The sequence below is a fragment of the Sturnira hondurensis genome, unplaced genomic scaffold, assembly GCF_014824575.4.
Source record: "Sturnira hondurensis isolate 20B ecotype Veracruz unplaced genomic scaffold, ASM1482457v3 Scaffold0022566, whole genome shotgun sequence".
NCBI classification, from domain to species: domain Eukaryota; kingdom Metazoa; phylum Chordata; class Mammalia; order Chiroptera; family Phyllostomidae; genus Sturnira; species Sturnira hondurensis.
This window is the reverse complement of record NW_028095197.1, coordinates 6911162-6926818: the sequence shown is the minus strand read 5'-3', so window position 1 is coordinate 6926818 and position 15657 is coordinate 6911162. Positions and strand designations below refer to the sequence as shown.

Genomic DNA, 15657 nt, shown 5'->3' with positions numbered 1-15657 from the left:
TTTGAGTTCAGCAGGAGCTACTGAACAGAGCTAGGATGCACGCTGGCCCAGCCCTCACGGTTTAGGACTTCCCTTAACACCTGGAATGGCATTAGGGGAGAGAACTGCATCTAGGAAACTATTTGCTTAGCTGGACAAGAAAAGGCCCTGGGGACCCACTGGGGAAAGGAGAGTCTCTTTAGTAAATGGTGTTGGGAAAACTTTTGGATATTCATGCGCAAAAGAATGAACTTGGATTCCTATCTTACACCACCCCCAAATTAACTCAACTGGATCAAGGACTTAAATGTAAGACTTGCAACCATACAACTCCTAGAAAAAGATTCTTTGGCATCAGTATTGGCAATGACGTTTTTGATATGACACCAAAAGTACAAGCAACAAAAGCAAAAATCAACAAGTGGGACTACATTAAACTAAAATATTTCTATACAGCAAAAGAAACAATCAACAAAATGACAAGGTAAGCAATGGAGTGGGAGAAACTATTTGCAAACCATATATCTGATAAGGGATAATATCTAAAATATGTAAAAAACTCATACAACTCAACAGCAAAAAACAAACAAAAAACTGATGAAAAAATAGGCTGAGGAGACTTGAACAGACATTTCTCCAAAGAAAACATACAAATGATCAACAAGCATATAAAGAAGTGTTCAATATCACTAATCATGAGGGAAAGGAAGTCCAAACCACAACGAGATGCCACCTCATACCAGCCCGAATTGAAATGACCCCAAAGATAAGAGATAAATGCTGGATGTGATTAAATGAAACCCAACGCACTGTTGGTGGGAATGTAAACTGGTACAGCCACTATGAAAAGCAGCATGACGGCGACCCCAAAAGTGAAAAACAGAACTACCATATGATCCAGCAATCCTATTTCTAGGTATATATTCAAAGGAAATAAAATCACTATTTTAAAGACATATCTGTACTCCCATGTTTATTGATTGTAGCTTTATTCATAACAGCCAAGACATGGGAACAACCTAAGCATCGATCAATGGATGACTGGATAAAGAAAATATGGTGTATAAACACCACGAATCATTATTCAGTCATAAAAAGGAAATACTGTCCTTCATAAAAACATCTATGGGCCTTGGGGGCATTATGCTAAGTTAAACAAGTCAGGCAGAGAAGGACAAATGCTGTTGGTAGGAAGATAAATTGGTGAGAATGCATAATCTCACATATACGTGGAACCTGAAAACATGGCACTCAGAGAAACAGCAAGCAGAACGGCGGTTCCTAGGAGTGAGGAGGGGGGGAAACAGGGAGGGGTTGGTCAAAGGCACACACACTTTCAGCTGTGAGATGAATAACTTCTGGGGTTCTGGGGTATAGAGAGGCAACCAGAGTTAACACTGTACTGTATACTGAGAGATGCTATGAGAGCACAGGTGTGATATTCTCACCGTAACAGCAACCAAAATGGTAGTTATATGAAGGCTGTGTTAATGAAGCTTGCTGTGGTCAAATTTCACAATACATATGTGTATCAAACCATCAAGTGTGATGGTTTGATACACCTCAAACTTACACAACGGTGCTGTGTCACTTACATTTCTGTAGAACTGAAGGTGGAAAAACACTTGGTTGGGAAGAAGTAAAGGAGTACGGTGGTGCATTAAGGAAAGAAGCAACTCTACATTCAGACCCCAAACAGAACAAGGAGGGGTCACCACAGAGAGGATAGAATGTCTCCCACTGGGGCAAAGGCAACGTGGGAACCACCCAGGAAGACAGGGGTAGAGTTTTTATGTGGGGCACCATATGCCATCAAAGTCTCCGCAGTGCTTCATCAGCCTGCATGACCAGGAAGTAACTAGAAACCAGGACAGAACCCACTGAATGTGGAATATGCCTCCTTAATATCACTGAAATCAACACTTCCTTTAACATTTTCTGCCACTACGGTGGCTGAGGCTCTTATCATTCAAGGATCTCCTCACTGATCTTTAACCTTCAGGGATCCCTCTTCCGCACAGTTGTCAGTGATCCTTCTGCAAGGAAAATCTCATTACTACTTCTTTGCCCATCAATGGCCTTCAGCAAAGTTCCAGCCCACACCTTCACACAAAGGTCCTTCGAACTGTGACCTCCCTCTACATTTCATATTTACCATTTCTCTTTTGTTGTAGCCATTACCACATCATTACTATCACTTACTTAGTTCCACATCACTCATGTGCCAGGTGCTCTGCTAAGAACTTCACATGCATTATCTCATTGAATCCTCATAACAACTCCACGGGTAGAAATTATCACCATCTTTACTTTACTGATGAGAAAACTGAAGACAATAAGGTTGTATAACTTGCCCAAAGTCATGTAGCTATAAAAATAGCAGAACCAAGACTTGGTCCTAGATAGCTGAACTCCAAAGTAACTACACTAATTAAATTGCTTGTACTTCTCCAAACTGACACACTCATTCACAATTCAGGTCCTCCAAACATTCTATTTCCTCTACATGGTATTCCCCTCCTCCCTGGTCCCTCTTTTAATTCCTACTCATTCCTCAAAATTCAAGTCTTAATCGACTTTACATTCCTAGTGCTCAGTTGTTAAAGGAACCAGTGGATGAATGAACCAATGACTGAAGGTTAGAGGGAAATAAAAAAAGGTTCCTAGGATTTATTTCAGTGTAAATAATGAATAGTGAGAAAATGAGAGTGGAAGTAAAAATACAGTAAGCAAAACTCTAAGGCTAAAGGAAGTCTCTGAATAGAGTATAGGCCCCCTTTCAAAGTCCAAGTTCATATCATGGTAGGGAATAGAGACCAAATATTCAGAAAGACCTGTGCATGGATAAAAGATCAAAGTTGAGAAAAGTGTCTTCATCTGACCAGAGAAAATCCATAGATAAGAGGAGCCCAGAGTATGGCAAGCTAAACAAGAGACCCAGGAAAACCTCCCACAGACTAGGGCAGAAACTTTTACAAACCTTAAAAGGAGAAAGCCTTAAGGATAGGGCTGGCACAAAAAGTACATTTGGGAATATGAGGAAGCAGTGTGAACAAGCTTTCCATCTTTACTAAGGTGCTCCTGAAGCATTACAAATTGAGTATATTCACTGGAGGGTAAATGTCTGAGATTTAGGTTGTCCTCTCATCATTAGCTGTCCAAAGCGTACTGCCTTTCAAGATCTCTCTCAAACGCTGCTTGTTTTACATGGCTTTCCCAATATCTGATCAAGAATGAATTCTGCCTCCTTGGAATCCCTTCAATTTTAGCTCCCTTTCAAAGCCCTTGTAAACAGATTGGAGTTATACATACGCTCATGAGACTGTAAACTGGCTGAAGAAGCACTGTGCTTTCCTCAGACCTGGCCAAGAACAAACATTCAGTACACACTTGCTGGACTGAAAGGAATCTATTCTGCAAATGTGTGGTCTGCAAGACACTGTGAGTAAACAGATACAGGTGGAGGTCCTGGCTTTGAAATGACACTATTAAAAAGATTGAGAAACATGTACAAGGTCACCAGGTACTAAGTTAGAATGCCAGCATAAAACAGGTGAAGTACCTCAGCCTTACAAAAGGACAGGGTCAGTTGTGATATTCAGCTGATCAATCAATATATCCCAGAAGACCATGCAGTACAGAGAGAAGTTGTCAAAGGAAAAAACTGAACTTCCATTAGCCAGCAGCTCAGAGAGACAGCCGCAGATCTTGAAGGAAGGCAGACAGGAATATAGAGGGACCCGTGAGTCAGAATAAAATTAATCTTGGGGGAGAAAAAAAGATTCTGGGATGGATTGTGAATCTACCTACTCACCCTCTGCAACTGCTCAAATTTTGAGCAGTTTGGTCACTTTCTCTAGCACCAAACTAAAACTTACTGTTGCCACTTCCCTTCAACTTAGTTAAGTCACATCTGGTCCAATGGTCCCTCTCCATCCATAAATGTCTCACATGGTCTAGATGGTCTAAATCCTACAAAACTCACCCACCCTCAAGAACACTGAGGGCTTTGTCCTGAGCTCCCTTCCACCATGACCTCAGCAAATGAAAATTGAGGCTCTGAGAGCCACTGACAACTGGTCCCATGGGATCCCCAACCTCTTACCAGCTGGTACTGGTGGCTGTACAAGTCATGGCAGTTGTTGAAGATATACTCATACGTGGAGTTCAAACAGGCCTTCACACAATCCTTTACCACCTGGCTGGCTCTCGGAGGGCTCTGCAGCTCTTGCACCTGCCAATTAATAAAAGAAATATGGGTCCGGAGTCTTTCGCACCAGGGAGGGATCTCCTCCTACAACTACCTCCAAACTACTCCAGATTCCTTTCACCCCTCTATGGCTTCCTGGGCCTTGCCCTGGATTGAAATTGCCAAGACAGCTGATGTAGAGAACTGCCAGGCCCATCCTTGGTGATCCATGGTCTTCTCCATAGTAATCCATGGAACAGGTATATGAAAATGTGAGCTTTGAGCTGATTTCTACAGCCTCAGAGTCTTCCAAGCCATTCTTATTCTCCATGTGCCTGTAGCCAGGCCCTCGGACCAGTTCATCTCTTACCTTCATTCTGAAGAAAGTAATGCTGGTCAGCAAATCCACTGTGGACTTTAAGTCCTGAAGCCGCTCAGGGCTCCCAGCAGGGAAATTATTCTGTTGTAAATCAAGCACAGGTAAGAAAGGAACAGAGAAATAAGAAAGCCTTCCCTTCCAGAAGCAATGAAATCAAAATCTTCCCTAACTGCTACCCATTGAAATTTTCCCTAGTTGAGATGGACAAAGAAAGTGGTAATATTGTTAGTCTCCCTCTCTTTCTCACTGATGCAGACAGGCCCTTGCCAGAAGCAGAGGTTAATAATCCCCAGCCCAGAAAGCAATGCTTCCTACCCCCCAATGCTACTTCCCACGCCATGTGTGTGCATTTTCACAAATGAACACACAGACACCCACACACATTTATACACACACACATTTCTTGGGTGAAGATTCTTACACCCTGACAGTGAGTTCTTCAAAAGTTATAATCTAACTGTATATCCTGGAATATAAGTGTAGCCACAATACAGAGCAGACTGAGACTTGAGACCTGGACTTCCTGTACAGTGGGCCTCAGCTAGAGCTGTTCTGGAGTCAGCAGATGGCACAGATCTGAGCAAAACTGCTTTTGGAGCAAGTTCCTTAGGACCTCCCTGCCATGTCTCACTTCATTCCCTTTGGCATAAGTTTTAGGAAGAAGCTGCTAAGGACAGCTGAAGGGTTGAACCACTCTCCATTTTAAGGGTCCCCTTTTAAACCTTCACACAGCTACTTATATGCCAAATATAAGATATACAGTCAACTCTCCATTATCATGCAAATGGAGGGCACTAGAAGTATACATAATTAAAAGTTTATTTTTTTTTTACTTTGAGATTATTTTTGTACTTACTTTTTAATGTGGGTATATTGCCTGTTCTGGAAATTCACAACAATGTAAAGCAAGAAATGAAGCCATTCTAAGAGGATCTAACTTAGGAAGAATTGAAGAAATTTCCATTTCACCTGTCCTGCCCCGTCCCAGGTACCCACCCCCCTACTATATCTATTTTCTCCCCCCATCCTAGGAATGAACATGACCTCTGCTACAAATTACTTGTAGCAGTAATTCCAAGCCAAGCTACACTATCTCCCCCTTGGCTGGATTCTCACACCTCCCCTGGAAAATGAGGAGAATATGGAAAAATGTAAGAAAAAAATGCAATTATCTAATTTTTAAAGGGGCATTGCTGGAAGAGATTATCCTTAGATTTCCCAGTGAGAGTATCATCAGGGTATTTGGTAGAGTGATGTGAATGGGGTTGGAAAACAAACTGTCTATAAAGAGCAACCTCCTGCAAATTGCACACTGCATGGTCCTTGGAGTTTGCAGAACCATAGGTCAGTGGCATTGGCCATGCACATGGGTATGATGATACAGACTAATTCTCCTTGCCTTTGTTCCTTACAGCCAAGATTGGCCTTCAGTCTCTCTAGACTAAGCTGATATTAACTCTTACTCCACCCCACCCCATGTCTTCACTTACCCTGTATGTAGAGAGATCAATCCTCAGTGAGTTGTGTAGCTGGTCCAGTAGTTTCACAAATCTCTCTTTCTGAGAGTGGGAAACAAATAACAGGGAAGAGAGAGATAAACTTTCTGAGCCCCCAAGACTATAACAGGAACAATCATCTCTGGGTGAGGCTGAGACAGCAGGTTAGGGATACATCCCAGCCCACACCTATTCCATCTCTTGGCCCTGTCTCAAACCAAGGAATCTTCTCACACTGGCAAGGAGAAAGGAAGTCCCTGGGAGGGAAAATAGCTTTTTCTGTACAAGAGTAAACAAGAGATGACCAGTGAGTGCATTTCCATCCCTTTGATGCTAACTCATATCTTAGTCAAATAAAGGGAAGTTCCAAACATTCTCCAACTTGTCCCTGGGTCTCTGGTCTCCTGCCTTATCTTGGGATTGCTCAGACCAGTTAAATAGTCCCAGCCTAGCAGTAATGATGGGAGGGAGGAGGAATGATGCATTCGGAAGGTGATCAGGCAGTCTGGAGTGGGTTTCTCTTTAAACCACATCCACATTATTTCCCTTAGTTAATGCTTTTTAACTGTTAAATAAATAACATATATTCTTTCAGAGTTGCTTTTCAAAGAAAAGGTGTAATTAAATGTGGAATCGCATACCAATAAGTATAGTACTCCTAGAATTCATATAAGGATTATATTGTATATCTTTAGATATTAAGTTGATATGTAATGGGATGTGATAGATGAAACAGGTATTTGACAGACTTAATCAATGATATTCGTCTATGGAAAGAGTCTATTAACAACAAGAAAAAGTTGTTAGTACCATAAACAGGGCTCAGAGACCTAGTAGATGTGGGGTTATCAGTAATTTTGTGCCTAAAGAGGAAATCTTTGTGGGGGGTCAAAGATACTTTATCCAGTTTACACTGAAGTCATGTCAGGTGTCATTCTGAGTAAAGATTCAACTTCCCAAGTACCTTAACATAGGAAAGGGTGCACCCTAAATAGGGAAAACAGCCCAGACACTGGAAAAGGGATAGGCTCGAATGTACGCTGGTATGCTCGCTTAGACAACAGCCTCATGTGAACGTAAGTGGTACAAATCTGTCACAGAGAGACTGAGGGACATACAGATGGTCCACCTGTAGATCTGCAGGACTAAGAAACGTGGTGACTCAGCCATGTTCTTGGCCTAGAGAGGTTCCACTTGAGCCCAGGTGGAGCCCTCAAAGCACAGTGACACTATTTTTCTCTCATTTATCCATGTCTGAGGAGAGTCTGTTAGTAAGTCTACACATCCATAACGAAATGAGAATAGTCTATCAGCACAGTCTAGATATTCATAAGGAAAAAGCTCACTTATCTGGGTGGCACTTATCTAAATTTTAGGCCTATCAACCAGCTCTACAGTATTGACCATGAAAAATCGAACTTTGTTCATTGATAACAAATGGGTAGATATATTTCACATCACACTCACCCCAAAGTTGGAGGCTGCAAAGCGATCGGATGCAGAGACATTGGTGGAGGCGGTTGTGTGGGCATAGTAGGCATTGATGTTGGCCAGTAAGGTGCTCATCACTGCTGGCACGCCAGGGCACATGTACTTGGACGACAAACACGCAAAGTGCCTGAAAAACAGCACCCTCAGCCTCAGAGACTCTTCAGGACTTGCAGCAGAAGCCAAGTAATTAAAAGATCTCACAGACACATATGAAGCCTCTAATCAAGTTGATATACAAGGATCTTCATAGTTTATTTTTCCAAATGTACATTCAAAGAACACCTACTCTGTGCCAGGTCCTGTGCTAAGTGCTAGACTCCAAAGATGCAATAGCCCAGCAGAGAAAGCAAGTGTTAGAAAATAAATCAATAATCCAGGGTGTACTATACAAAAGCACCGCGGAAACATACAGGAAAGTAACCTAAAGCAGAATAGTTGGGGACTGGAAGGGATCAGAAAAGAGGCTTCCTGAAGAAGATACTGTCGGAACAAATCTTAAAGGGTTATTGAGAATTAATCAAATGGAGAAATGCACAGCAAAGGGAAACTGCAATGCAAAGACAAATATATTCATGACAGAGTGATTTACTTCGGAAACATCAGTTTGGCTACTGTTCGGGTGTTTGACAGAGGAACACCAAGAAATGAGAGAGAAGTAAGTAGGGAATAGATAATAAAAGAGTTAATCCTAAATGCTATAGTAGATTTTTAAACAAAGGCATAGTGTGATCAGATCAGCCTTTGAGAAAGATCACTTTGCTGATAAAGTGGAAAAGAAGATGTGGACAAAGATCGAGACAGAACGATCAGTTGAAGAGCTACTGCAATAATTTAGAAAAGAAGCAGTAAAACACTAAACAGAACAGAAAAATGGTTAAGAGCACAGCCTCTAGAGTCAGACTCTGGGTTTGAATCTCACCCCTACCCCTTTACTCAGCGACCTTAGGTAAATTACTTAAAGTTCTCTATGTATCAGTTTTCTTATCTGTAAAATGGGAAAAATAATGATACTGACCTCATAGTGTTAATATGAGTATTAAAGGAGTTAACATTCATATGTGCAACATAGAAGTTGTTACTATCATCATTATTGTTGAGTTACAGTAGTAGGGATAGATTAAAAACATTTTTAGGAGATGGAATATGAGGTTTTAGAGACTGGATGTTGGCAGTTAAAGGTACAGTAGTAAGTAAGAAAAGTTTAGGCTGACTCCTAAAGTTTTTTTGACAACTACATAGAAAATCATTCATTCACTAAAATAGGAAATATAGGAAGATAAACTTATTCGGCAGAGATAATGTTGATTTGGAACTTAGCCATGCTGAGTTTACTATGCCTGTGGGGATACCCAGGAAGCAGCTGAAAATGGATCTAAAGCTCAGAAAAAGGCCTGATCTGGGGAAAGTGATCTGGGAGCCCTTAGCCTGGAAGTAGTGGTTGAGGCCACAGGTTGGGATAGGAGCATCTAGGGGGAGTGAACAGAGTAAGAGTGTCAGAGGGGCCATTCTTAAACCTCACTTCTCACCATATGTCTTCTCTCCATCTATAATGAACTTCTTGCAATTTATTGTGTATTCTACACTCTGTTGTATCTCAGCTCCCCAGCAAATGCCCTTTCAAAAATACCCTCCGTCCTTTTCTTCATTTAAAGATTAAGTTCAAGTGTCAACTCTTTAATGGATTCCCTCACAGACCTCCCGTAGAATTTAGATGCTCTCATAATACCCTGTGATTACTTCTACCACAGCACTTATTGCATTATGTTGTAATTGTTTGTTTACTGATTTGTCTCTCCTGCTAGAGCTCCCCAAGCACAGAGGCCCCATCTTACTCATCTGTGTTCTCAGCACCTGGCACAATGTGACACATAGAGGGAACTCAGTAAAACTTTGCAGAATAAATGAGTTCAGCCAGGGCAATAACTGCCCTCTGCTCATCTAGGGCTGCTTCCTATGCAGCCTCACCAATAGACAAACTACCTCTTCTCATAGTAGATGGGAATTTCTGTTATAGGAGTCTCGGTCAGCTCCACACTCAGCTGCTTTCCCTATGGTTACGTGCCCTCTCTGACATCCAGGCCCATCTACGAAAGCTTGTCTGTTACACACATGTACATGAGCACACACACTCCATCTCCTCAGACCTGTGACGCTTAGGCAGTTTTTTCCTTGCATAGCCTCTGGTGCCCTTTTCCCTCCCTGTCTCTGAACCCTGAGGTAGACAGACAAAGATCTTCTTCCTAAGTTATTGATAAACACACTCCCTTTATACATACACCTTCTTTGCCTTAGGGCACACACCCACCTCACTTAGCTCAGAGAGGGAAGCAATGGATCACTCCATGTTACCCCACTAAGGACCTGTTTACCCTGTCAGTGTGCCTTCATTAGCCACCCCAAGGGTCAGTAGCCACTTCCCAAAGCCCCAAGGAAGTCTCACGTCATGGCTTGATATATGGATTCAATGCCATAGCGCATGGCAAATTCATCCACAATCTCTTGGGCAGTCTCATCAAAGTACACCTTCCATGCATCATCTCCTCGAGCCTCAGGGATCTGGACTCCTCCACTGCCCTGAATGTCTGTGAGGTAATGGAAAAGGTTCTGCAGGAGACAGAGCAAAGAAAGGAGTTAAATATATGTTAAAAACAAAATCTGCTGGTAAAGTCCAGAGTTCCACAGAAAGCCTGTACTTTAAGTCATTGCTCAGTTCCTCCTATGGACCCAGGAGGCTATTCTCACATTAGTGAACAAGAACTGAGGCTGGGACTGTTACTTAGGCTGTCTAGTAGCACAATGAGCCAAGGACAAAATAAAAAAACAGGCCCCAGACCTTCAACCATCTAGCAATAGTATTTATTAGCAAAGGCCCCTCCCAGCACTCTTTCCAGCCACCCACCTACACCAAGGGCTGGCTCACCTCATGGAGACATGTATACTGCACATGATACGGGGCTACCTTCTCCTCCCCCTTGATTTCCACACTGATTTGCAGTCGGATAGCCCCTGAGACAGCTGATTTGTCTGTCCTCTTCTCTAGGAAGGAAAGAAGACTGGAAATTGACACCAATGCAACTATAGACAGCACGGACAGTCCCCATCCTGGCTTAACCCACAAAAAAGAAGGCACTGACCCAAGGGTTCACCTAACAGGGTAGACTTACTCCAGTGAACACACAGGCACAAACACCCTAAATAGTCCCTGTAGAAATTCTCCTATTCCATTAGCTGAATAGGTAGTTAAAGGCATTAGGGATGAGCAGGGAGATCAAAGGGCCTTCTGAAATCTGGAAAATGTCCAGCTAGAGTGAGTTCCAGCCACCCACACTCCTCTGCCCCCATCTCTACCCATGGTCAACTCTCTACAGGCAAGGCAGGCTCTGTATAGAAGTATGCTTTAGCGATTGAGTGGTGGCTTTGGTAGAGAGGATTCTCCCTGAGTTCCTTATTTATGCTCTCCCTTCCCACCAACTTTCTCTGGTCCTGTTTCCTCACCCAAGTTGTACCAGACGTCCATCTCGCCACTCAGTGTCCGAACCTCAATGATGGTTTGGCCAAGGAAATCATCAGACTCTCGCTTTAGCCGCTGCTTTACTCTCGACTTGATGTCATCATCCTCATCCCACACACGTACCTTAATGCGGTCCGAAGAGTTGTGGCACTCACTGTGAGAGAATTAGGCGGGTTTGTTAGGGACGGACCCAGTAGCCCCCAATCCACTTCCCTCCCACAGTTCCATCAACTACACTGGAGGCCCTGCAGAGGAGGAAAAGCAGTTAGAGAATGGCGGTACTGACGTTCCAAGTGAGTCAAGCTATCTCAGCAAATGGCTCTTCATTGCTCAGCCTGGTGGCTCTATATACCATTATCCAGTTTTTGTTGCCCTGGAACCAAAAAAAAAAAAAAAGAGGAAGGGGGAAGAGTAATTAACTGCATCAATAACACCAAGAGGAAAACAGCTGTACAGATGCTACGGAGCCCTAGGAAGCAGCTGTTAGTTCCCTCTTCAGAGTTACTAAAGGTGTTAATGTTCATGGTATGTCCATCTTGCATCTCTGTTTAGCTTTTTATCTATCTTCTCCATCTATCTAATATGCACTTGGTGAACTTCTACCATTCTTAGATACCCACTTGAATTGCTACTTCCTCTATGGTGTTAGCTTTAGCGAAGGGAGTTTGCCCAGGTTACCCCCTCTACCTCTCTTTCCCCAACAGGTGCTTTTTGGGTCCTGTTGCCTCACCCAAAAGTTGTACTTGGCAGAATTTGTGGCTCGTTTCTCTGGGTTCTCATGAAATCTTTGTACATTCATTAAAATATAATAGTATAATTATTGGAATACTGAAAAATAATAAACATATCAACAATGAGCTTGCTGAAGCCAGAGACTGACTGTCTCACTAAGTTTTAGATACAAAACATCATGTACAGTGTCTGGTACAAAATAAGGGCTTTAATGAACAGTTTACTAAATGGATAAATGTGGGGGAAATTGACTACAAGGTAAGTTCATTTAGAATAGATCATAAGGATTCAAGCAAGAACTATTCAGATTCTCAAAGAAATAAGTGCTCCCCCAGTAACTATTTCTCTGGGTTAGAGCGTGATTTTACTGGGCCCCAAACCCTTTTCACATGGTTTCTCCTAGGAGCCAACAGAAGGAGCCACATGGCCAGACTGCTTAGCTTACTGAGACTCAAAGTCCTGGTCCTTATTTCTTTTCTGGGCCTTAGGAGTGTGACAGGGCATCTGGATTCTCCGGATATTAGTTCAAATCCTAGGCTAGAGCTTTCAACAACCATTCCTTAAAGTGAGATCATTGAAAAAGAATTAGGGGGTTAGGGTGGAAGCTGAGGCAGAAAGAAAAGAATAATTTTTTCAGGTGAAATGGAAACTTCTCCAGACCACAGATTTCTTCCTTCAAGCTGGAATTACCCAGCTACAGGACGAGGACATTCCCTCCCAACTCCCCAGAAGAGCCCAACACTTCCTAGGCAGGACGGCAGTGCCGAGAGGTACACAACAAGGTGGCCAGTCTCTGGTTGTCACTGAGCAGTGGAAAAGTCTTTCTAGTGCTAGACAAAGCAGTATGAAGTGTTCAGAGGTCCCTTGAATAGCCCTAGTTAAGACAGGGCTTGGGTAAACTAACCTTGACACAACAGTCCATGAGAAAAAACCCAGAAAAAATAAAATGGCCACTGCACAATTAAAGCACGTGAGAAATGAGTTTTCTCTACTGCCTCTGTCCCATACTTTTCAGGGGCCAAGCCCGGAATAACAGGATTTAGTGCTGCTCCCCAAATACACATAGTTCCAGGTAAGACAAAGACTTCTGTGACTTACAAATGGAACTTCTCCTCCCAAACAGGATTCAGGTTCCCAAAAATGGTCTTGGTACGCTTCTTGGTTTTGCCCACTTGCACAGTCACATAGGGGTCACTGGATCCTGTCTTGTCCTTGGCTTGTAGGCCCTGGGCACACACCACTGCAACCCAAATGCACAGAGGAGGAGACTTCAGCGTACGCTCCAGAGGTGAGAAATCCTCTATAACATGACTCATATGTTCTCTATCTTAGAGAAGCTTCTCTCTGCTTCTTGCACAGGAACCCTAATCTTCTCACTCCTCCAAAACTATCCTTAGACCTAAGCCTTTCCTTCAAAGACTAGCCCAAGACTCCCAGGTCCCTATCAAAGCCCTAACTGACCACTTACCCCTAAACTGGCCCTTACCTCCCCTGACATATGCATGCATCAGCCACACCCACCCAGCTAGTAATCACAGGTTAACTATTCCCTGATCTACCAGTCTCCTTTCCCCCACACCCCAGCTCTTGTATTATCAGATTGTTAACCAAGTCTATAATATTGGATTATTACCAAATTCTTCTATTATCACTCATATTGTTTGCAGGTACCAGTCTTACCTTTTCCACCCCCCCAGCACCATGGTTTAGGAGAGGGAGAGTGATGAATAATGAGGCCCTCCCTCTTTTCCTCAGTTCTGTCTTCTTTGTCCCCAGCCCCTTGCTCCCTCACACTCAGAGGGCTTCTTTGCCAGGCTCCTCCCCATAGCCTAGGCCTTCCTGTCTCCTCACACTTTGGCCTGCTCACCAGTGATGGTAATCTTGGCCGACCATTTGGAGGTGCCATCCAGCACATTCTGCTTCACTGTTTTCATCTGCTGCACATGGGCAACTTTGCTCACAGCGAACACATCCCGGATAACTTCAAAGATCTCCGGCTTATTCCGTTCTCGGATCTTCATGCGGTCCTTCATGGCCATGATAATGTTCTGGGTCCGGTCCTCAGCTCCATGTTTACAGCTCTTTTCTGCAGCCCCTGAAGGATGGCCAGAGACAGAAAGTGAGATAACCAATAGGCCAGAAGCAAGACTAAGGGTCAGGTTGAGGAATGGAGCCTGTGAACAGTCACTGAAGAATAGCAGTTTAGGAAGATCGGGACATTTCTAGGAAAAAGTAATCACTCTTGGGGCCTGCTGAAGTTTCAAATGCATTTCAAAGGGTAGTAAAAACTTGAATGTTATGGGGGCTTGTTATCTTATTCTATTTAGGTATATGTTGAATTTTTTAAAAAGATTTTATTTATTTATTTATCTTTAGAGAGTAAGGAGAGAGGGAGAGAAACATCAATGTATGGTTGCCTTTCATGCATCCCCTGCTGGAGGCTCGCCTGCAGGGAACCAGCCTGCAACCCAGGCATGTGCCCTAAGTGGGAATCGAACCACGATCCGCTGGATCGCAGGCCTGTGCTCAATCCACTGAGCTACACCAGACAGGGCTTGAATTTTTTATTGAAAAAGAAAGAAAGAAAAATGTAGCTCAGTTTGCAGTTGGCTTTGTCTTTCTTCATCTACTGTCCAGATGGTAGTTGAGAGAGACACCTTTCAAGTCTAAGGCCCAAATATCACCAATGGCTATCTCAATTATCATGGAGGGGTGGTGGATGGGTATGACAACTCCACCCACTTCATCTAACTTCCAAGCCATGATACAGACCCCAGAACTGGTCACAGCACAGAGTCAGGTTCTATTCCATGGCTCCAGTGCCTTTAATTACTTTAATAGTGTGGTATGGTAAGAAAAATATGGCCAGATAGAGCTGGGTAACAGACAGAGTCAGGTTCAAATCCTGACTCCACTGCTACTAGCTGGGTAAACTGGTTTCTTTTAAGAGAAGAAAATAGCAATTATCTCTCTGAGTGATATGAAACATTATATCAACATGTATAAAGCACCTGGTTCAATGCCTTGCACCTAGCAGACAATAAATGGTCACTATTATCATTACTACCATCATTATTATCTTGGCAGGTATGGCAAACCAGCTCATCTCAAAGACTAGCAGGCTTTGCCTACTGCCCTAAAAATTGTGATAGAAAACAGACTACCCCACTGTATTTCATCACCCAGGCTTCTCAGAAAGAGACCATCCTTCAGCTATTTTGGCCCTGCAGACTGATTTTTGTCTCTTATCTCTCTCTAGTCTCCAAAGGCTTAGGCCTTTAGTACAAAACCTGTAGCAAAAAATAAAGGCCAACGTGTGCATCCTAACTGTGGGAGGAAGGCAAGCAGGTTTTCTGTCCAGGGAGGCCCATTAAAGGGCATTTCATTCCACCCTAAGCTTCACAGAAGGCTTAGGCAGAGGATATTTGCTGGTAAATGGAAGTCGACCTGGGCTGCATCCATTTAGCGTATCCCATGCAATGCTACTTCCTTGGAGTGGAACTTCTAAAAGGCCCTTGAGGAGAAGATCAACATCCTTGCTACACAGCAACATCTCAGAAGGCTTCCGGCAAGCAGCCAGCCTGGCTGCTAGCAATTAAAGCAAGGACCTGATGGCACCTGTGCTTATCGCCCCCTCATGATGAGTCTGGGCAAAGTCATCACTAGCATTCATCTTAAAACCATCTTTGCAGAGCTCCGTCTCTTCTGCTGACTTGTTCTACATGTCTCTAAATGTCTACTGTAGTCACGCTTTTGGCACCTATCGAGGGCTCTTCGAATGGAGAGCCATCTGAAGTGAACAGTTCCTTGAGGCCTCTCCCTAGGCCCCTTTTATGTCGTATATATTTCCTTGAGATAATGAAATGCTTGCGAGTCTAAA

General features: G+C 43.2%; 1 protein-coding gene across 16 annotated transcripts in view; it reads right to left on the bottom strand.

The window, feature by feature from the left end:
• Window positions 1-15657, bottom strand: part of UNC13B (unc-13 homolog B) — a 219051-nt gene that overhangs the window by 15738 nt on the left and 187656 nt on the right. For all 16 annotated transcript variants that reach the window (XM_037036045.1, XM_037036051.1, XM_037036049.1 and 13 more), the window contains 9 exons: window positions 13645-13872; window positions 12876-13017; window positions 11030-11199; window positions 10455-10570; window positions 9975-10138; window positions 7511-7661; window positions 6038-6106; window positions 4539-4628; window positions 4085-4213 (listed from right to left, as the gene is read on the bottom strand). In XM_037036045.1, the coding sequence (XP_036891940.1) occupies window positions 4085-4213; window positions 4539-4628; window positions 6038-6106; window positions 7511-7661; window positions 9975-10138; window positions 10455-10570; window positions 11030-11199; window positions 12876-13017; window positions 13645-13872 (1259 nt within the window). The remainder of the gene's footprint in view (window positions 1-4084; window positions 4214-4538; window positions 4629-6037; window positions 6107-7510; window positions 7662-9974; window positions 10139-10454; window positions 10571-11029; window positions 11200-12875; window positions 13018-13644; window positions 13873-15657) is intronic.